We start from the raw sequence: 23,090 nt of genomic DNA, 5'->3' as shown, positions 1-23,090 counted from the left end.
TTTTTTTTTTTTTTTTTTTTTAACACCAAATATCTTAAGAAGATAGTATTCCATTTTAGAAAAAAAAAAAGTTCCATATTCTGTTCTCTGTCCTATCAAAAAGAATAAAGAATAGCAAATTTTTGCCTGTGTTCATGTATCTGCAGGCTTGTACCACGTGTGTGCACATGTGTTCACGTGTGTGCTGGGGTGTGTGTTATGCCTGGGTGTGTGTTATACCTGCGGTTGAGGGAAAGAGTCAAGGATGAGACTATGTTCTGGGACAGACAAGGGTTGATCTAAAAATCCAGTGAACGTTTAAATTTAAAAAATTGTTATAGTAAAACATATTGGCATTAATCTCCCTCGGAATAATCCCTCTCATTTCACACATTCTTACCCCATCGTTCTTGCCCCTTTCTGGAGCAGTTCAGGAAGTCCATTTTCATAAGTGTGTTTATGAGGTGTGATTAAAAGTACAGTGAGCGTTGTGCTGAGGCCCACCCGGTGGAAAGGCGGCTCCTAAAGACATCATGGTGTATCCGTTCCCAGCAGACCTGACACCATGCACCTTCTGGATTTTCCACAGAATCAAAATGTCCAGGAAATGTTTTGAATCCATTCACGACATAGAGGCAGCCTTGATGGTGCAACTGAAGAAACAAAGGAGAGCTTCCAGGACTGCTTCAGAATAGACAAGAGTAGTGGGATATGCGTGTTTGATACAAAGGGAGTAATGTGAGGGGAACGGATGGCGGTGAATCTCTCACTGTAATACATTTTTGAAAACTTAAATACACACCATGTTTTTCAGTTGCATCTCATACACTGCTAGGCAAGGCGAATAAATAGGCATTCTGAACAATGTTTAAGATTTTGTAAATTAATCTCCAGTTTACAACTGTTTGACTTACATGCCTTGGAAAGCCGAAAAGCCAGCCCCAGGGAGGCAGCGGTCGCCAGCAGGGGCGCTGTGACGGACAGCTGTCCGTCTATTGGCAAGGCGAGTATGGTTGGACGTGGAGCCGCTTGCTGGTGCTGATAGCATGAGCTTTTCCTGACCCCTTTTCTGCACCGAGAGCATCCGGCTTTTCTTTCTGTTGCTGACTAGTGCTGACTCATCAGGCTGTGCGCTTCAAGGGCATCCAGACACGGCCTGTAGGAGCAGTCTCACCTGGGAGAAGGAGCATTATGGTATCGGGTGATGCCCAATTAGCTAGTAACAAGCACAGCAGGTGAAATTGGAGTACGGGCTTTTTCCACCACATATCAAATGATTTCTGGACTGGTGGAGCTCACCCCCTAATGTCTCCTCTGTCCACCCCCTCTAAGAAGGAGTCGTTTCTACCCATGAGTACCAAGACTGACTGGTCCTTGCGATGCACTCAGTGCTCGTGGTCCATTGGACAGAGTTCTTCCAGGGCAGCTTCTTGGGGAAAACTGAAGCCATGCACCGTCTCACAAGACAGACCTCAGAGCAGAGGCATAAGGGTTGGTTTTGCACCCTTCCTGGACAGTGGAGTCCCACAGCAGCTGTGAGGCAGCTTCCCCTCTCTCTGCTCCTTAGTGCCTCTGCCATCATGAAGCCGTCACGCACAGCAGTCTCACTCGTGTCACCCGAGGGGAACCTGGGAGAGTGAAAGGTGCGGTACCCACTGCCGGAGCCTATGTCTCTGGATGAGCCTGTGTTCACAGCGCCCATGTATCCCCCAGGTGTGAGATCCAGGTAATCACAACACCAGCTTGAGGGAAAGTGATTTGGAAATAGGGGAGGAGAAAGTGATGTGAATTCAGTGCCTGGTATAACTGGCACAGATCTCACTGTATGAGCATCTACTGGTTGGGGTTATCTGTGCTTCTCTTGCATTAGTGAGCGTGGAGCATCCTTTAAGATCTCCAGCTCAGCCCCTACCTCCTGGAGTCACTTTTAACCCCCACAAACTCAGCCATGTGTCCCTTCTGAGGCCCCCAGAATGCCTGTGTCACCGGAACTTGTTACTTTCATAGTCCTCTCTGTGTGACTTCCTGTCACACACCAGGCCTGTGTTTTTCAAGCCCAAGGTAGTAATGTCCACCTCTGTGGCCTCAGTGTTAGCATGGAATCTGGCATAGATAAATGTATGGATGCAGGTTGGATCTAACCTCAAGGAGGAACCCTTTGTTACTCTTTATTCATTCTGCAGGACACATATCTGATAAAAAAAAGGTGTGAGTTGAGTGTATCAGCGAGTATCAGATACAACTCCAAGCAAGAACCTCTCTGTTACCATTTATTCATTCTGTAGGGCCCATATCTGATCATTTTCCTTCTCTCTGTAAATTTCTTACATCAGAGGAAAACAAAGACAGCCACACAGTGAATGATGTCTGTGAAAACAGAAAGACAATCACACACTGAATGGCATCCTGCTGATAAGAAGCAAATCCGCATTTGGTGACTGTGTGTTTATTTGGTTCTGGCCCTACAGGATTTATAATAAGTAGGCAGAAGCCTGGAGAGGACTACACCCTGTGTAACTCTGCACTCCTCTCTTTGCGAGTGCTAGGATCTGAGCCAGAACCACCACACAGTGACAGCAGAGAAATAATGTAAATAAAGAAGACTATGGAGATAAATAAACAACTGCTTGTACAACTGCATATATTGTTAAACTTGCTGGGAAGTGGACTCACAGAAAATGTCCAAATGGGAAGGGGAATGAGGTGGGGTGAGGAAGGAAGGGAAAAGAAAAAAACAAAAGAATAGAAGGAAAAAGTGTAAATAAGGAGGGGAAGTGGGGTTGAAGGGAGGCAAGGGGGTTGGGGGAAAAAGAATGAATCAAGGTGTATTATGTACAGGCGCAGATTCCCTATGGTGAACGTGATCATTATGTATATCTAAAATGTATGAATAAAATTAATTTTTAAAATGATAAAAAAAGAAAATTAGTAATGGTTTTCACATTGATTACAACCTCTTCTGAAATTCTCTTGGCTCCTCTCTCTGTGTATAGATATATTTTATGCTGATATGTTGTTAGCCTTCTTCTCTTCGGTGTAACACAGTGAGGTTTCCACTTGTCGATGGCTGTTTTTGCCTTTGCCAGTATTTTTTTTTTTTTTTGTAACTATGACTTTTTGTAGTGTAGACTTTGGTTGGCATTTTAATTTGCTCTTTCAATAACTGCATCATTTGTGGAGCGGACATTTCACCTGCATTCATTCCCCAGGTGTGTTCTTCTCCACTGTGACGCTTACAGTTGAAGTCCTGTTCTGTGGCAGTGACTTCCGGGACTTCCCTCACTGGTTGCTTGATGTTGAACCTTGCTGCCCCTCCATTTGGCCAACTGTAAAATAACAATAATGATAATGCTAGAGCTGCTCCGTAGGTATTATTGTTAGTCAGCATTAGAACAAGGTGTTCAGAACAGGACCCGACACATAGGAAGCGCTCAAGGAAATGTTAGCTGTGTTCTTTCCACACACTGTTTCCAGAGTGGCGGTCAGTATCATTTTAGTATGAGCAGATAAATGGATAGGTCATAAAGGCTCATGGTGGTGTTTGCTTCCCTCTCTGGAGTGAGAAATCTGGCTTATGCAGCTGACATTCTGGAAAGGATTCTGCCAGCTTCCATGGGCCTCCATAGTTTTATTCCATCCTACTTGGAAGGCAACATTGCTATAAGCCCATCTTTCTGTTCTGCTGACTTCCCTGGATTTTTGTGGGCTCCAGGTTTCCACCTCATTTTTGTGCATGATTTAATCACATAAAGAAACAGAGGTTTTTCATAAATTTGAAGACAGACTACACTTGATCTTAGCCCAAAGGCTGAGAAAAGATTGACGACCGAATAATACCTTACCTATTTGGAAATTTCTCAGAATTCTAAAATTTCTCCCTCATCTTTCTGTCTCTTTTGAAAGATTTTACTAAAAGGATATGCATTTTATCCAAATTGATCCATGATATTGGTCTTTGAAATCTGATAATTTATTGTTTTTTTTTTTTTAAATAAGCCAGATCTTACTTGGCACTTGCATTATTTTAGAAAATTCCAAGAATGGCTAATCTTTGATGAAATTTGCCATCAATGCTGTTGATTGCTTGGGCATCCACTGTGAAACCTGAAGTCATATTGTACCCTTCTGCTGATGCCCTGTTATTCATCCAGGACGAGGGCGTGGGGTACATCAGCTCTGAAACACTGCTCCATTAAATTTCATAGCATGCCTATCTGGCTGTTACTCATTTCCTGTACTTTTCCATGTCCTTTTATCGGGCCAACAAAGCACCCAGTTGGATCTGCTCCCCTTTCACCTACCTTTCTTGTTTATCCTGAAAAGGATATTGCTAGGTAGCTGGTCTATTTTTGCCATTAGATTCTTAGCATATGTTTGGATTCTTGGTTATGATGAAGATTTATGGACAACGTTGCTGTGTCCTCCAGGAAGAAAATCTACATTAGATCCTGGCTCCACAGCTGTCCCTGTGTCCCTTGATGTCAGTTCCTTTCTATACCTAACTAGTGCCAGGGTAGTGCCTTGCATGAAGTAGGACTGACAATAAATACCTGTAACATTGATTTGTGTTTGTGGTACACACTCTGCTAAATGTTTTTGCAGATTTATTGCATTTTATTATCAATCAAGTTTTGTTTAATTGGGTTTGTCAAACTAATTATATGAATTCGGATATCAGGTTTGCTTGGCAAATGGGAGAAACAGATAGTTACTTATATTTTCCCCATGCAAGATCCCTTGGGGCTCCTCTTCTTTGCTTCCATTAATGTTTCCTTTAGCATTTGCATCACTTGCAGCAACCTTACGGCTCTTGCAATCATCATCCATCTTAAAAGTGCCTGATCTATTGGACCCAAGGATGTGGGAGAGGAGGGAGGAGAAGAAGAAAATGAACCTGATCTCTGGTGTGCCTTGGGCCACATTCTGCAGGACATTTTAAGTCTGCAGCGCTGGCCTGTTGTAAAGCCTGTGAGTCAACTCAGGGGCCCAGTGCAGGGCCCTTGTAGGCTGCATCTCTGGGAGGTGGGCCAGTGTCCACGGAATGTGATTTGCATATGGGTCCTGGGAGGTGGTGCCCTCCAGGCCCACGGGCATGCACAGGAAACGGTTGGGACATTCTGTGCAGGTCCAGCATGTCCAGCACATCATCAGCTGTCCCTTCAGATGTTGGGTGAATCAAGCATTTAGCATTTTGTTTCTTAACAAAAGCATTAGTTTGGGAAGTATCTGGATTATTTCTAAACATACAACCATGAATTTTTCCTCACTGGAGGTGAAAGAATCTGACCACGGCCATCCTGATCAGAGACCCCTCTAAACCAACCCCTTCCACCAGAGCAGCACCTGGGGACTCAGAACACCATCAGCTCTGCTGTTGAGAGCAGCCGCTACTCACTGCACTTTCCCAAGCCTCGTCCTTGGGCAACCGTTACAACTTGTGCTCTCTCAAGCCTTGTTCTTGGCAGGGAGCCACAACCCCCTCTCATTGAACTCCCCTTTCCCCATGACCCTACAAAAGCCTGTGTGACAGCAGCTGGTCTGGTCTCTAGTGCCAGAGCGGTCCCTCTCAGGTTTGTTCTGGAATGAACCTGTCCTGTTGAGTGCTTACTTCTGTTTCTTCTTTTCCTTTTTTCCTAACAGGAGGTGCTGTCTGTCCTTTGAGAGAAGGTGCTGTCACAATGAAAATGTAGCTACACACCCTTGCCAGGGGTCTCTCAAGTTACCATCTCCTCCAAGTGATGCTGTCCAGTCTTGTTGCTCCAAATGTCAGTGTCTCCAGAACATCTGTCTCCACTCTGGAATCTTCCCGGATTCCATATTCAGATACCCTTTTCACAATGCACGTCTCACTGGGCATCTGACAAACTTCTCAAAGTTAATGGACACACACCTGTCTTCCTCTTGCCTCCCCAAGCTGATTTTGCTTGTAGCTCTTCCTGACTCGGTGGATGGCAACTGTTTTTCCCAGGACAAAATCCTGTGGTCATTCTTGACTCCTCTCTTTTCTCATACCTGACCCTCAACCTACCAGGGAACCCTGTCTTCTCTACCTTAAAAGTAACTTAAATCTGCCCACTCTCACTACCTGATGAAACCCTGGTCTGTCTCTGTCAGGGTTCAGAGCATGCCACCACACAGTGCAGCACTGTGGATTCTGTGGCACTACATAAATGCAACAGTTTCCCTGATGTACCTTTTCTTTTGGAGGGAGAGCTAGCCATGAGGGATTCTCTCACCTGCGCCCCAGAAAGTAGGTCAGAAGACCCGCACATGACAGGTGTCCTGTCTACCCCCAGAGGAAAAGAACGCCATACGGGGAGGTTAGGAGGAGTCTGAGCAGACAGGCCCAAGCAAGTGCCCCACTTTGTTACCTTTGGGGCACATCCCTCCTGTGCAATCACTCCTCTGCACGCTGTCCATTTGCCATCAGTTCTAAGCATAGAAAGTTTTCCCCAGGGGAACATGATCTTCATTCCATTCTGGCATCATTGGATTTGGTTATATGGCCCTGTTATGTCCTTCGCTCATTGACCTGCCTTTTGCTATGGGATGCCATCCATGAGCTGTGATGATAAGGACCAGCTTTTGTTTCTCCCACCCCTCACCCGCCCACCTCCTCCCCAGATGGTGCTGACCCCCATGTCTTCTGCTCTCACTGTCAGTTTTCCACATCACAGTTGTGAGTCAGTCCCACTTTATCCTGCCATGTTTCCTGTTTCACTCAAAACATGCAGAATTTTGGCACTAGCTTTCCAGTCGCCGCAGCTGCATGACAGAGTATCTCAGACTTAATGACTTAATAAGTTTGTTGTGTGCATAAATTTGGTGGGTCCAGAACTGGGGCAAGTGCAGAAAGGCTGTCTCCTCTCGATCCTGTGACGTCTAGGTCCCTCACTCCTAAGGGACAACCCGTCTCACAAACCATTCATGCCTGTATCTGGAGGCCGATGCTGGCCGTTGGCGGGAACACCGACCCATGGCTTCTCCATGGGTGTGGGCTTCCTCATCACATGATGGCTGGGTTCCCAGAAGAAAGTACTAGCAGAGCCACCTTAGAAGTGACACAGAGTCTTTTGCATCATGTTCAGTAGGTTGGAGCCTCACAGCCTGACCTGGTTCAAGGGGAGGGAAATGGACTTCACTGCTTAGTAGGGAGTGGCAAGGTGCCCTGGGTCTGGTCTGATGTAGGACTAGAATATTGATGTGGCCAGGTTTTGGGAGTGCAGTCTGCCTCGGTGGCACATGATGGTACCTGGGTCTTTCCTTGCCCTCCTCTCTTCTCCCTGTGGAGCACTAGGCTCCTGCTGTGCTTCATCGGAGCACCCCGTGTGCCCCTGCCCCAGGCCCTTTATCCTGGCTGGTTCTCCCATTTGCTCTGTTCTTCCTAAGATGCATGTGGGCTGTCTCCCTGGCACTCTGCAAGTTTTTACTCAAATGCCACCTTCCCAGTGATGCTTGCTTTGACTACTCTATACCACCATCTAATCATCTATGGAACTTCATGTTTATTCTTTAGCAGTGTTCACTGCCCGAATGTAAACAGCGCTGAAGGAGAGGTCTTGGGTTGGTTCTGCTGGCTGACTCACCTGAAACGTGAGAATAGTGTGCAGCACATACACATGGATAGGGTGGGATGTGGCAGGAAAAGTTCTGGTGGGCACATTTGGAACTGGCTTCACTCGCTTCCAGGTAACTAGTGAGCAAGCTCTACTTCAGAAAATCTGTGACAACAGCCAAATCCCCATGGTCACAACATCTGACACATAGTAAGGGCTAAAATACAGCACAGTTGGCCTTTGCCATATCTGTAGGGACTGCACACACAGATCCAGTCAGCCTTAGATGGAAAATTTAGAAAGAAACATTGCCTCTGTACTGAACATGTGCAAGTTATTTTCCTGGTCATTATTTCCTGAACAATACAGCGTAGCAACTGTTTACGTGATGTTCACATTGTTTTAGACATTGTAAGTAATCTAGTAACGATTTAAAGTATACAAGAGGATTTGAGTAGGTTTTACACAAATGCTTTGCCATTTTATATAAGGAATTGAAGGGTTCTGGATTTTGGTATCTGTAGAGGGTCCCGGGACCATTCCCCCATGGGTGCTGAGGGATACTTGCATTTCACTAGTTTTCTTGGAAGGATGAAAGTGGACCTCTGTTTATAAGCTTAATTCTTTGCACGATTCTGGTCACAAACCAAATTGGATGAGAACTGAATCAAATTCAGAGGTTAGGTTTGGTGTTGACTTTATGGGGCAATTTGATCTGGTTCTCATCCAATTCGGTTTGTGACCAGAATTGTGGAAAAAAGTAAGTTTGTGAACCTAGGTACCGCTGTACTTGGCACAAGTAAGTTTGTAGGTTAGAGTAGCTTAAATCAATCAGATAACAGACCAACCTAAACTGTTGCTTTTGTTGTACAAATTTCTCTTTATCTCTGATGACATAATGAACCAGAATTAATTGTTTTAATTTTCATCCAAATGTTTAGTTTTGTTATGGGTAATTTCAGGGTATGTTTCCAGCTACAAACATGCACCCCGTCCCTCACCCTAGCACGTATATACTGAACTCAAAATAGACTGAGTTCCTAAAGCAGACTCCAGCAGCTCAAATCTGCATAGCCTGGCTTCTGCTTTTGCACATTCCCCAAGTTTAGAGCGCCAGTGGGATTGCCTTTGAGAATAAAAACAGGGTGGAATAAAAATGATAAAACCCCACCATATCAGTAGTAATAGCAAGAGAAGTCGCAGCACCATCAGTAATTATAGCCCCCACTGGAAGGAAACCCTCAGTGGCAAGTTCTGAGCTCCTTGAATACACAACTCATTTGGTTACAGCTGTGAAAGGAAGGCATTCAGTCCTCAGAGAAGGAAACAGAGGCCACCAGAACTTGTAGAGCTGGCCAAGTTCTTTTTTGTTAGTAAAGTCCGTCTTTAGCCCTGTGAACCATGAACAGTCATTGGCTCCTTCCACATGTATGTGCCGATTAGGATGCACTGAGTTCACTCAAGTGGTGGCCGATCTCTCAGGCATGGGAGCTGAGTGGCCAATTCCTGTTCACTGGAGGGTCACGTGTTTGTATTTGGTTTTCAGTGAATAGGTCTACAGTCCTCTGCTACCAAAGATCATCCATAGGATGAAATTATATTAGCTTTTCATTGCTGGGACAAAACTCTTGACATCTGCAGCTTAAAGGAAGAAATGTTTATTGTGGCTCACGGTTTCAGAGGTTCCAGTCCATGGTTGATTGGTTCCAGAGCAGAAGCATCCTGATGGAAGAATGTGCAGGAGGAAAATTTACTCACCTTGTGACAACCAAGAAGTAGAGTTGGAGGGAAAAAGCCAGAGAAGAAGGGGCCAGAGAGAAAATGCACCCTTCGAAAGCATCTACCCCTCCCCCAGTTCAGTTAGGGCTTACCTCCCAGTAAGCCCATTGAGCTATGAACTCATTGATAGATTAATACATGAAGGAAGTTAGTGTGCTCAAAATCCAATCGCCTCTTAACACAGTCAAGCTGACAATCAAGATTAACAGTCACAGTTGAGTATGGTGGCGCACACCTGTAATCCCAGCACTCAGGAGGCTGAGGCAAAAGGATCACCTTGAGTTTGAAGCCAGCATGGGCTACACAGTGAGTTCAAGCCCATCCTGAACTACATAGCCAGACTGCCTCAAAACAAAATCAAACAACCCCTCCACCCAAGATTAACAGTCACAGAAGTTATTCTACCCTCCAGTTCTCTACCCTGTATTCAAGGGCGACCTAGCCCTTGGCTGCCAAGTGAGAAGGGTGTACTGAATCCTGTGAACCAGTGATAGACTACTAGCAAGTACCCAGGGAGGAATCAAGCCAGGGCAGCACAGACACCCCTGCCCCAGCTCTGACTGTCCTTGCAAAAAGACTTGACACTTCAGAATCCTTCCCAACGTAGGATTTTAGGTGGCACTTCCAATGGATCTGAATGTTTTCTGACATGGGATGCTCCTGTTATTGTGGCTTGACCATGTGCTTTAGTCTTGGCTTTTAACTGGATGTTCTGGGTGTTCAGTCGTGACTGCAAGTGCATTCACACTAGGTTCTTGTTTTGCAGAAGCAAGTGTGAAGGGAAATACTGTGAAATACATGGAAATGCTTGAGGAAAAACTACTCAGGTAAGGAGATGGTTTCTGCATTACAGACTCCATTGTATGTCTGGATGCTTTATTATATTGGAATTTAGTTTAAGCAATGAAAAGGGGTAGTCAATTTCTATCATAACTAACAAAGAAAAATCAAAAAGTCCTCTGAATCCTCTGAGGGAAGGAACAGGTTCTATACAAACATCTCCCTGCCTAGGTCTCCTCTTTTAAATAGCAAATGGATTAAGCTGTTTAAAAGTGTCCTGGGGAGAACACAGGATAGTTTGGATGTCTCATAACAGGAGAACAACCTTCTTTGGTACATTGAACTCAGAATCCATGCCTCCATCTGTTTCTCCTCTCTTTCAGTGTCTGGAGGGGGTCTTAGGGACTGGGAACTAGTTTATACATGGCTTGGAACAATATAGAAATGCACATCGTAGGTTCTGTTTTGAATCCTGAATCAAAACCAGCGTGAAAATTCCTGGTTGTCTTTCTTTCTTTCTTTCTTTCTTTCTTTCTTTCTTTCTTTCTTTCTTTCTTTCTTTCTTTTTCTTTCTTTCTTTCTTTCTTTCAACTCAATTAGGAATTCAGAGTTGAGAAGCATTAGGGATACTGCAGCCTGTCAAGATGTTTCTGGGTTTTGTGGATGTGTACTTCTGAAAATAAATCCCAGCCACCAGGATCTGTTCCCAATTAAGAAAACAAGTACGAGAATGTAGTATGTGCTTTCTTCCCTGGGAGTCGTTTGGTTTTATGGAGACATTTTGCTACTATTTTGGAAATTGTTAAGTAGGTCTTTAGACAGACTTTGCCCGAAAACTCTGTCTGCTAGGATACTGCTATAGGCTGACACAGGCTTCTCCTGGGAGAGATGTTGGGAGGGGCTTCTGTGCTGAGCCCCCTTTTTCAGGGAGAGCTGCTACTCAGCCTGAGGGCGCAAGGCGTGCTCTCAGGCTAAGGCTTGTAGCCAGACTAGGCTTAGTCTTTTCTTCCCCACAGACTCGTCATTCCCCCCCTCCCACACTCCCAGACTTGGGGTGGAGCTGTGACAAGTGGATCAGCAGAATGGGGCCCCAGGGCATCCATGTGGGCCAGGGCCTGGATCTGAGGCTGTCTTCCTGCCCTCTCAGGTGTCCTAGGGTAGGTTTCCGGCATGTTCTTCATCTTAACCCTAGCTACCACCTTTTTAGGCAATAAGCATCATATATACCACAAGTAACATAGGTTACTGAGCGGCCAGTTTTAGCCCTAGGAACACGACCATTGGCAGAGAGACTCCCATTTAGGGTGCGGCTCTCCACTTGTGAACTGCCACCTCGGAGAACTGTTCACAGACAGCCTCTCCTGCCACAGCTCTGGAGGAAGATTTAGTTAAATCTCACATAGAAGGTGATCTGTTGGCAGGCAGGCCAGGTAGCTGCCTTTGCTTCCCCTCTTTTGCCTCCCTTCTCCATATCATCAGAGCTGAGCGGGCACTTTCAGTGGAACTCATTCACTGCCCCTCCACGTCAGCCCAATGCCTGGCCACCACCCTGCTGTGAGAGCGGAGCCTTCCTGTCCCACACGTCCCTGAGTCCTGTCTTGCGGGCTTACTTTCACCCTGCTCCTGAGTGACCATCTCAGGGGCTGCAGCCGGTCCCACTTCCAGCGTTGCCCTTGTGCTCAGTCCTCTGTGTGGTCCCCAGCAGGCATCGCTCAACCCGAGCTTGGCATTGCATGTGGCTGCCTGCTGCGCAGGACCCTGCCCAAGTGTCATCTCACGGGGCCCACGTATCCTTGAGGATCACTGTCCACAACCTGCTCAGCTGCACTAGTTCTCTTCCTTTTTCCCATGACACTGTGTCCTTTCGGAGGGAAGCTAACTCAGGAGAATGACCAGAGAATGTGTGCCGAGAAGTATTAGGTGGAACCCTGTAAAATAGCTGATGTTTATTCATTTTTACCTAGAAAATTGGCAGATCATGTGTTCAGCCAACCCATTACTTACTTAATGATCTTTAGGAGGGTCAGCTGCAGTGCCCTAGGCAACCAGTCTCTTCCCTGTGATATCCCACTGATGCCTGGTCCTGCCCCTCCCTGCATTTGCCTGTGCTCTGGGAGCCTCTCCCAGCTCCACCCCATCAGCCCTTTATCTATCTAATCCTGTGTCATCCTTTAAACCCTTGTGGACTTCTGCTTTTTGAAACCTCCCATGTTCCCCATGACAAAGGCACGTACCTGCAGTGCCCTGCTCACGGTCTCAGGGCTGCTGCTGCGATGTACAGTTGTCCATCTTGCCCAGCAGTGTGTCCCCAGATGTCACCCGTGTTGGACATCAGGCCCCCAGAAAACAGATATTTGACAAATGGGTGAATGAATGAATGAATGCAGCTCATTTATAGGCACCTCCCTCCTTGCCTGTCCAACTAGGACGATATCCCAGAGCTACCCAATTTATTTCTCCTTGGTTCTCCTTCATTAGCACCCAGGAGGCCTCCACAGTTAACTGTGACTAGGTGATGGCTGGTGCTCTGGCAGCCCTTCCTGAGGCTTTTCCTGTTGGTGGGTGTGTCCAGCTATGGGGGTGGGTAAGGTGATCAATCCTCTGCCTAGAAAGGGGGACAGCAAGGGCTAAAGAGAAAAAAGATAATGGAGACTTGCATACTTTCAAAGTATATGGGGGGGCTCGGAGTGGGCAAAGACTGAGCTGGCCATTGGGTACATAATTATTGGGTACACACGATACTTGGAGTATCAAATAATTTAGGGGGCATCATCGGTAATCCTGTTGATGCAGATCACATGCTGATGAGGACTTTAGATCACAAGGTTCTTATGTTGATGAGGGCTATAAGGAGAGCTTTCTTACAGTAGTAGGTGGGAGGAGTTAAACTGATAAGAATGGCTCCCAGCATGCAGCTGTGAGCAGACCTGGTGTGTGTGTGTGTGTGTGTGTGTGTGTGTGTGTGTGTGTGTGTGTATGGGCAAAGGCAGGCGGTATACAAAAGCAGCCAGAGGTTATACCTTAATACAAAAGCCCAGAGGTTATACCTTCTGGGAGTAGGCAGAAGACCAACAGGATGCTGCAGAATTGGTAACTGCCAGGCTTCTGTGACAGTACCATACCCTGTGTGGTGATGGCTGCTTTTGGACCTTGTGGGCATCCTCATCATCCAGGGAAGCTTGCAGTGTAGTGGCTGTTCAAGTTCTATTGCAGAGTGGTGACAGATGCTGGTGACAGCCTTAACGATCTGTTCCACTGTCTGTGGCATCCCACAGTCTGACAGGGCATTGCAAAGGAAGCAGATGAGACCTGACTGGCTGACTCTGTCCCATAGGATGTTGTAGAGGACATACTTAAAGATCAATGGATTTGGATCTGGCCAGTATCAGTTTTGAAGTCAAATCTCAACGGCCACACTTCTCGTGTCACCCTCTCAAACTACACAAAGTCCTAGAAACTCAAACCATGAGGCGTAGTCAGAGGCTCAGGGTCCCCTCTGTTGCTGAGTTCAGGGAGCTGAGGAAATAGGAGGTATGGAGGTTGGCAGCAGCTCTTGGGGGCCCTGCACAGCAAAAAGCACTCTATGAGTCAGGTGCATGGAGGTTTCTGTTCTTCTTTCCACTGAGAAGAGATGCCGCATGGGGATTCTTGCTTCATCTTTGTCTGTTTGAGGACATCTCTCCTTCCCCTCTCTGTGCCACCCAGCCAGATGGGTGGCAGTGGCCGAGCTCCAAGGTCATTCCCCATAGGCTCCCCTTCCATTCCCACTCCTGGCAGTGAAGCAACCTCCTAACAGGTGTCCTTCCTGGTCTCTTACCACATCTATCCACCCCTCTCCCTCAGGGGGAACAACTTCCAGATCCTCTACTAGGCTCCCTTTGTTTCCACAGTCCCTATTGTGTCCCCTGAGGTCCCATGCGGGACTATGGCCTGCTGGTCCAGTCTTGTCCTGCTGCCTCACACCCTCGCCCACCCCATGTGCCCAGTGCTCAGGACTAGCGGGACTCTTCCAGTGTCCCAGGTTCACTGCACTCCTCAGCAACACCTTTGTGGACCCTCCCCGCTCATCCCTGGGCCCACAGTCACCCCAAGACTCAGCACTATAGTTGTCCTCTCTGGAGCCTGCCGGCTTCCTCCTGCATCCTTCTCCATTCTCAGAATGATGCCTGTTTGCGAGTACTTTGTTGTGATGACTTTTCTCATTCTGGTTCTGGTAGACTGAGCTCATGAAGGTGGATTCTATGCCATATTAGTTGCGTTCTAGTGAGCTGCCATGCTGTTGGAGTGTGGAAAACTTAAAATTAGATTTAGTGCAAGAATTGATGATCAATAGCAATTACCTCTTGAAACTTTTTCCTCAAATGTTAGATTCAGAAAGTCAAGGCAGCCTGAGAACAATAATGCTCAAACCCAGTTACCCTACCATTAAATCTCAGTGACATATAGTTTTTTTTAAATTTAATTTATTGGTAAATTCTAGGTAGACAGCACAGTTACATTCATTACTGGGATCTTGTACCTTTACATGCCAGGTCTTGGTTCTCATTTTTTCCCCTTGTCCCCACCCTCCCTTCACCCTCCCCTCCCCTCCCCCTTTCAAACATTTTAATTCCATTTTTACATTTTCTCAAATTTTTTTCCTTTTCCCTTATTCCCCCTTCCCTATCCTTCTCACTGTCCCTACACCTCTGGTCCTTTTCTTCCTATTTGCTAATTGTTCCATTAGGATCGTGAGTACTATTTTAGTTTTTCACACCAGAGATACTATTCGGTATTTGCATTTATGTGCCTTGTTTATTTCACTTAGAAGTATATCCTCAAAATGTACCCATTTACCTATGAATAAATCTACTTTCTCATCCTTTATGGCTGAGTAGTATTCCATTTTATAGAAAATCCACATCTTCTTTATCCAGTTTCCAATTGATGGGCAGATGGGCTGTTTCCAAGTTTTAGCTATTACAAACTGTGCCGCTATAAACATGGGTGCGCATATATCACTGTGGTATGATTCTTTCACTTCTTTTGGAAAGATTCCCAACAGAGGGATGGCTGGGTCAAATGGAACCTCTAATCCTGGTCAGTGATATATAGTTGAATATTAACAAAGACAGCAACAGCAAAACTGCTTTTCCAGACCCTCACTCACTTATTTTACTCCTTTAGGCTCCTTGTTTTGGAGGAATATTGGCTCAGCTCCTGTCCTTATAGCTAAACTCTTCTTTCATTTCTATTTTTGCAGTTATTTTGTCTTCTTTATATTTTTTTCAGAGTCAAGAAAATATTTAAAAGTCTTTATAGATGGGTTAAATTTTTTAAATTGATCTCATATATCTCTAATGATTATGCAAACTCATGTCCCTGGCTGGTGTGGGCCAAGCCCTGCCCTGGGAGGATGTGCGCATGCTGCTTGTATATGAATCCACAGAGTCTCTTGCGTGCATGACTAATGGGACATTGTCTTCTCTCTTCCTTCCATCTGTGCTTTGTTTTCCCTGAACTTGAACATAAAGTCCCTGCTACAGGCATGCGCTGTGGTTTAGTGGCTCGTAGGTTAATTTCATTTCCTTGCACTCTGTTACACTTCTCAAATGTTTGTTTGCATGTGAATCAGACTTTTACAATTATAAAAGAAAACAGAAAGATCATTCAAATCTGCTTTGAATGAAGGAGTATTTACCTCTGCAGAGGCCCCTTTGGGCTTTGGAAGTAACTGTCAGGAGTGCACTGATCATGTCTGAAAAATTACTTTTAAATTTAGAGATTGATAAGTTCTTACAAAGGTAACTCAATTGTTTCTTAAAATTAATACTATAATCACCTTGAAATGTGAGCCAGCAGGGGTGAGCAAGACTAGAAAAAGTTATGGTACCTTCTGCCTTGGGCCCCTTTTCAGCCCTAGGCCTTCACTAGAATAATAAATCACTTTAAGACTCAATGTTCCATCTTAAAAATGGGGCAAAAATAGAACAAGACAAAGAATGTTTCTTGTATACAATCAGGGATGGTTAATAATGGCTGTTATTCAGTAGCAGAAGTGAGGCATCATGAAAATAGTGAAATAAAGGAAATCTACATAGAAAACAAACAACTCTTTATAAAAACAGAAGAGAATCTCTTACCTTCCAGGTGAAAGTGGGCAGAGGGAAGCTGAGTGCTTTTAGCTAACATCGTTCACTAAGGGTCTTCCAAACCACCAGGATTATCCAGACTCTAGTTTTTCTGCTGCTGACCTTTGGCTAGCTGTGAGCATCTCCTGAACAGGGTGGAAAGGAAAAGGAAGATAACAGAGGTCTCATTAATGGCGGTGACAGGAGATTCAGAGGCTCTAGTAGTTCTTACTTACAACCGTAGCACCTGCTGGCTAAAACTCTGTAGCAAATGCTGCTTTCAGAACCGAATGGGCCCAGGATGGAGTTTCTGAAACCTGAAGCCCAAAGCATGCAGCTGAGCTCAGGGCAGGGAAATGTGCCCGTGTCTGTCATTCTGGCCCTCTGTGTACCTGAGAGAGGGCATCAAGGGTGAAGCAGCACTCATGTACTTGCTTCCCTCTCCTTGAGAGTTTCCTCGGAAAGAGCAGAAGTGCTGCCCTAGAGAAAAGAAGGGCAAAAGGAAAGAAAGACCAACAGTAAAGTTCTGTGGGCTTGTCCTAGAGTCTTCTTCCCAACATGTGTCTTTGGAGCAGGAGTACAGGAATCAGTACAGAAGGGCTGGAATCTGTGGGACTGGCGGTGGGGGTGCACAGTTGGAGTCAACAGTCCTCATCTTCTTTGTCACTGATATTTCATTTTTTTTTTTTTTATTGAGTTTATTGGTACATTTAGGGATACAGTACATTTACATTCATTGTTGGGATCATGTACCTTTACATGGCAAGTCTTGATTCTCATTTTTTTCCCCTTACCTCTGCCCTCCCTTCACCCCCTCCTCCCCTCCCCATCTACAAACACTTTATTTTCATCTTTTCATTCTCTCCCATTTTTTTCTTTTCCCTTTTTGTTCTTCCCCTACGTATCACACCTTCCCTACACCTTTAGCTCCTTTCCTCCCATTTCTAAATGTCAGTAATCTTATTAGAATCTTATGCATTGTTGCAGAATATTCACACCAGGGAAACTATTTGGTATTTACACATGTGGGACTTATTTATTTCACTTAGGAGTATATCTTCAATATGTATCCATTTTCCTATGAATGAATCTATTCTCTCGCTCTTTATGGCTGAGTAATATTCCATTTTATAGAAAAACCACATCTTCTTTATCCAGTTTCCAACGGATGGGCAAATAGGTTGTTTCCAAGATTTAGCTATTACAAACTGTGCCGCTATAAACATGGGTGCACATACTTCTCTGTGATATGATTCTTTTAGTTCTCTTGGAAAGATACCCAACAGAGGGATGGCTGGGTCAAATGGAACCTCCAGTCCAAGCTCTTTGAGGTATCTCCATATTGATTTCCATAGTGGTTGCACTAGTCTGCACTCCCACCAACAATGGAGGAGGGTTCCTTTCTCCCCACAACCCCGCCAACATTTGTTATTGTGTGATTTCTTGATAGCAGCCATTCTTTGTGGGGTGAGGTGGAATCTCAGTGTTGTTTTCATCTGCATCTCTCGCATGACCAGTGATGTGGAACAGTTTGTCATATATTTTCTTGCTGCTTTCACTTCTTTGTATGAGAAATGTCTGTTCATTTCGGATGCCCATTTTTGGATCGGGTCTTTATATTTGGGGGGACTGATTGTTTTGAGTTCTTTATATATCCTTGATAATAGTCCTTTGTCTGAGGTACAGCTGGTAAAAATTTTTTCCCACATTGTAGATTGTCTCTTAGTTCTGCTAATGGTTTCTTTTGAAGTACAGAAGCTTTTTAGTAAGATGAGATCCCAGTTGTTGATTCTTTCTGCTAGTTCCTGTGCTACTGAGGATTTGTTCATAAAGTCTTTTCCTATACCAATGTCTTCCAGAGTTCTACCTAACTTACTTTCCAGCAAGTTTAATGTTTCTGTTTTAATATTTAGATCTTTAATCCATTTGGATTTTAATTTAGTGCATGGCGAAAGACAAGGGTCTAATTTTAATCTGTGACAGGTTGATATCCAGTTTTTCCAACACCATTTATTAAAGAGGCTATCTTTCCTCCACTGAGGATGGTGAGCTCCTTTGTCGAAGATGAGGTAGCTGAGTACATCTGCATTTGTTTTTGTGTCACTGATATTTCAACATGAAATCAGCTTATGGGCTACTGACTTGTCTGTTTTCTTCTGTCTTTTTCCATGACTCATCTTTTGCCTCAGCTTGATTTATAAGCAAAACCTGAAAACCTACGAAATGAATGTTTTGTGGTTTATCTAGAAATAATACAGAAAATGTTGCTGTTATTTTTGGTGAAGAAAATGTTGTATAGTTTATTTCAATCTAAATAAAATGTGAATTTTGTTTTTTAAAAAAAGATAGCCTGAAAAAATAAAGAGCCATGATTTTGATGAGCAGAATAGAAAGTAGACAGGAGTTTGGCCAGCAGACACTGCGCTATGGCTCAACCCAGTTTCTCGCTTTAAAGCAATGATACTGCTGCATTGCCCACTGAGATTGTCTATAAAACCAACCAGCTATAGGTGTCTGACATCCGGCAGGGTGCACGTTCATTGAGGAGAGCGGGTTTTCTTGCTTTGTTTACTTCTAACTTGGCATAAAGGCATTGGATTAAGATCATTACATTAGGTAATATCAGAAAGGCCGTCCAGCAGAGGCTGTGCCCTCTGCTCCTACATAGGTCATTGTGCTTCCCAGCGCTCTGATTTTAAAAGGACAATTGTAATTAATCAATAAGGAATGTCAAACTCAGCTGAGTTTCACAAACTCAAGAGAAACCATTGAAACTTGAATGTTTTTGATGTATTTTGGCTGGGAATTGAGGAATCTTAGAGAAAAATTAATTGCTGTATCAATGGAAAACCCGTAGGTAGATATCCAGTTTGTCATTAATTAAAAGAGAAGACTTCTTAACGATTCAAGGCAACACTGACAGGATTGCAGGAGAATTTAATTTACTAGCATGATTTGCACCTGTTAGTTGTAGAAGACAATTAATAAAAACAGAACCCCACGTGGAATCTCTCAGATGCTCACTTCTCACGTGCAGACACTTTGAAGCCTACTTTTCCTCCCATCCACGGTCCTGCATCGTGGCAGCTGGGAGAACATTTGCTAGGACAGCGCTCCGTGCTAGGTGCCACCCATTCTATCTGGAGCTCACACCGGGGTGGGCCCGAATCCCTCGTCACAACATCTTCAGGCAGAAACTGTCTCCCCCTTTGCTGCTGCTGATGTGAAGGTGGCATTTATCGAGGTGAGAGAATTTTATGTGATTGTATTGTGTGCTGAGTCTCAAAGGATAATTCAGTAGCCTATTCATCACAAAAACTGGTCCTTTCCGTTGTTCTTCTTAAAAATAAAAAGGTCTGCAGTAGAAATCATACAATTACTTGGTAATCTAAGGAGGAGGTGAGAATCACTGAGCTGATAACTTGTGACAATTACACAAAGCAATTTGACTGAGTTATTTCCTTTATTATTCTGTAAATGGGACATCAAGGAAACGGTCTTGTTATCAGCTATAGCAACGCTATAGCTGTGTTCCACAAGTGCAGATGGTGACGGTGCCACACACCACTTTGCGAGTGAACTCAAGCCCAAATCTTTTAATTGACTGTCTGTCTCCAGAATTTTCTTGATTTATTGCTGTTCAGTGGAATTTGCTTTTGTTTTGCTGATGGCATTTGTCAAATCCTATAGTTACAGAATGGAAATCGTTGTGGAGGGCTGCTTGGGTGCGAATGTGCTCTTTGGTGTGGCTTATTGAAGCGTGGAGGAGAGATGTCTTTCTGCAGAATGACTTACCCTCCTGGTTGCCAGAGGAGCAGGGTCTCACCTGGTACGTTTCATCTGATTCTGTCTGTGACTGCAAATCCTTCTGATGAGGAAGGCTTAGTTACATATGACTGGATGGCTTCAGAACAAATGTGGTACCATCTTGTTTTCCCAAGTTGTTGGCATTTAGACCTTGTGCCACAGCTTCGATGGTGGTGGGAGCTTGGATTCCCATCCCAACTTATTTTAGGAAGGAGGATTCTCCTCTAGGTTCAGTGGGCCAATGCATAAAGATTCTGGTCTTGAGAGATGGACTCCTGAAAGCAGACTGGCTTCAGACCTCATGTTTCTTTCTCCAAGGGTGACCCTTCCTAACAGTTGCCATATTTCATGATGGGATTTTGGAGACAGGTGGAGAACATGGCCTGTGCGATGGGTCAGCCCTGTGCAGACTACAGTAAGAAACAAAGATGACCAGGAATTTGAGGAAAAAACAAGCAGCTCCTGAGAGCAGTGGCCATGTGTAGTCATCAGGTGTGTGGGCCAACATTCCCAAGTGAAGCCTGAAATATTGGAATCGAACTCCTCTTCCTTTCATGATCATCTGGGGTAGACCTTAGAACGTTGCAATTTGGGGGACTCTAAGACATCTGGCCAATGTCTTGTTTTAAAAAAGAATAGATACGGGTTTGGGGGGTGATCACAACTTTGTTCAGAGGTCTAGAAACAGGAATTCCAGGGATAGAGTAAGGATGCTGGTTTAGGAATTCCAGGGACTGGGCTTGCTGCCCCAGGAATGATTTTGGTCAGAGCAGGCTTTTGTATGTCTTGTGGATCCTGGACATTACTGATCTATATTCAAGGCATGGAAAATTGAGGATGTGATTGACAAATAGTAACAGTGTGCTAAAGCTTCAGTGGCTTATATTTAGCTCTGCAGCACCACAGAGTTGAGTATGACTGAAAATAATAACAGCAGACCCTCATACCATGACAGCCTTGTAAACTTGATGCATCCCCCGCAATGTTACTGTGTATATTTGAGGTTTACAGCATGATGTTATGGGCCATCTCTAGATAATAAAATGGTTACTGTAGTGAAGAGCATTAACATAGATATCATCTCGCATACAGTAGTCATTTTTTGTGTGACAAAAGCAACTAACACCTACTTAAGTAAGAAAATCCCAAATACAGTATAACTTTATTATCCACAGTCCTTGTTCTGTGCATGAGATCTCAAGACTGGTTCTTCCTGCCCGTCTGCCACTTTGTCTTCTCTGACCAGCATCTCCCCAACTCCTCCTTCTCTTCCCTTTAGCCATAACCACTGTTTTAGTCACCACCTCTGTAAATGTGACCCTTTTCCCCTTTCTTTTTCCCCTTCTACATATAAGTGAAGTCATATGATTTTTTTTCTGGCTTATTTAATTTAGCATAACATCCTCCAGGTTCATCCATGTTTGTAGCAAAGGGCATTTTAGAAGTCTGCAACAGTGGTGGGCTGGGTAGTTAGCTTAATGGCACCACGCCTGCCTGGCAAGTGCAAGCTCCTAAGTTTAATCCCTGGTACTGGAGGAGAAAAAAAGATCGCAACAATCATGGTAGAGACTCGAGACATCTTTCACTTGTTTGCCGGGAAGCAGAACGTGACAGGCAATGATAGTATTCACAGCTAACCTTGATCAAGAGATACCAAGTGTCGGATAATCTGCTAAGTATGCCAAATGGACCATTGCACATAAGTCTCCTAATAGACAGTGAGCGCTGTCACTAACAAGATTGCGGAAGGCAGCTGAGCACCTTGGCCTGGCCCCACAGAGAGCACAGGCAGAGGTGGTAGTTTGTCTAAGCTGACTTCCACAGAGCCCCACTTCTCTGCCTAATGTTTTTGTTTTTTTCTCATTGAGTTTATTGGTACATTTTAGGTATTCAGTACAGTTACATTCATCATTGGGATCTTGTACCTTTACATGACAGGTCTTGGTTCTTATTTTTTCCCCTTGTCCCTGCCCTCCCTTCACCCCCTCCTCCCTTCCCTATTTACAAATTCTCCCTAATGTTGACCCTTCTGGAGTTGGGTGTGGCAGAGACATCTGAAACCTGAACCTGAAAACTCTCTCTTAAAAATGAACATTTTGATTTATTCTTTTAGCCATACTTAAAAAAATTATTATTGTGGAAATTTTCAAACATACAAACCAGAGAATTGTAACAAACCCCCACGTATGTACCATACAAATTCAATAATTTTAGACTTGGCCAAACTGGTTCTTGCCAAGTCCCTGCTGCTTCCCCCTATTTCTGCTTCCTGATAACAAATCACCACAAGCTTATTTGCTTGCAGCAACACAAGAGGAGTCTCTTCTAGTTACGGGGCTCAGGGGTCCATGGTCAAGCCCACGCGGCTGGGCTGCAGTGTCGCAGTGGGCAGGGCTGGTTCCCTCTGGAGGTTCCAGGTGACAGTGCTTTTCCTGCCTTTTCAGCTGCATGCGGCCACATACTTCCCTTGGCCACAGGCCCCTCCTGTATCTTCAGGTCATATTACTCCAGTCTCTGCTTCTGCTGTCATGCGGCCTTTGGTTCTGACCCCTTCCGATAAGGACCTTGTGATCACATAATCCATTTCAAGATCCTTAAACTAGTCGCCTCTGCCAAGCCTTTTGGCCATATAAAGTGAAATTTATAGATTCTAGGTATTAAGACATGGGTACATTTGAGGGTCTTTATTCAATTTACTGCACCCACCCTAATGCCATTGGGAATATTTTGGTGGGTTTTTGTTTTGTTGTGAGACAGGTCTCACTATGTAGTTCAGATTGACCTGGAACTCATTATGGAGCCCAGGCTGGTCTCAACTCACAGTGATCCTCCTGCCTCAGCCTTCCATGTGCTGGGATTACAGGTGTGTGCCATCATGCCCGGCCCATTGGGAATATTTTGAAGCAAATCTCAAGACATTTAATCCATAAATATGTCGATGTACATGTCAACGTAAAAATAGCTGTAATACCATTATCACACCTAAGATAATTTATGAAAACCCTTAATATCCGCAGCTGTCCAGTCACCATTCCAGTTTTCCCTGGTTGTCCTGTAATTTTAACAGGTATTTTCATCA

General features: G+C 44.6%; 1 protein-coding gene across 1 annotated transcript in view; it reads left to right on the top strand.

Annotated features, from left to right (window-relative positions):
* The window catches only part of LOC104860773 (DISC1 scaffold protein), a 395,803-nt gene that overhangs the window by 150,247 nt on the left and 222,466 nt on the right, over positions 1-23,090 (top strand). Inside the window, exon 7 of the mRNA XM_033761776.1 lies at positions 10,081-10,141. Coding sequence (XP_033617667.1) covers positions 10,081-10,141 — 61 coding nt within the window. The remainder of the gene's footprint in view (positions 1-10,080; positions 10,142-23,090) is intronic.

The sequence above is a fragment of the Fukomys damarensis genome, unplaced genomic scaffold, assembly GCF_012274545.1.
Source record: "Fukomys damarensis isolate Sample0158 unplaced genomic scaffold, DMR_v1.0_HiC HiC_scaffold_10, whole genome shotgun sequence".
NCBI lineage: Eukaryota > Metazoa > Chordata > Mammalia > Rodentia > Bathyergidae > Fukomys > Fukomys damarensis.
Note: the sequence above shows the minus strand (reverse complement) of the source record. Positions and strands in the feature narration are given on the sequence as shown.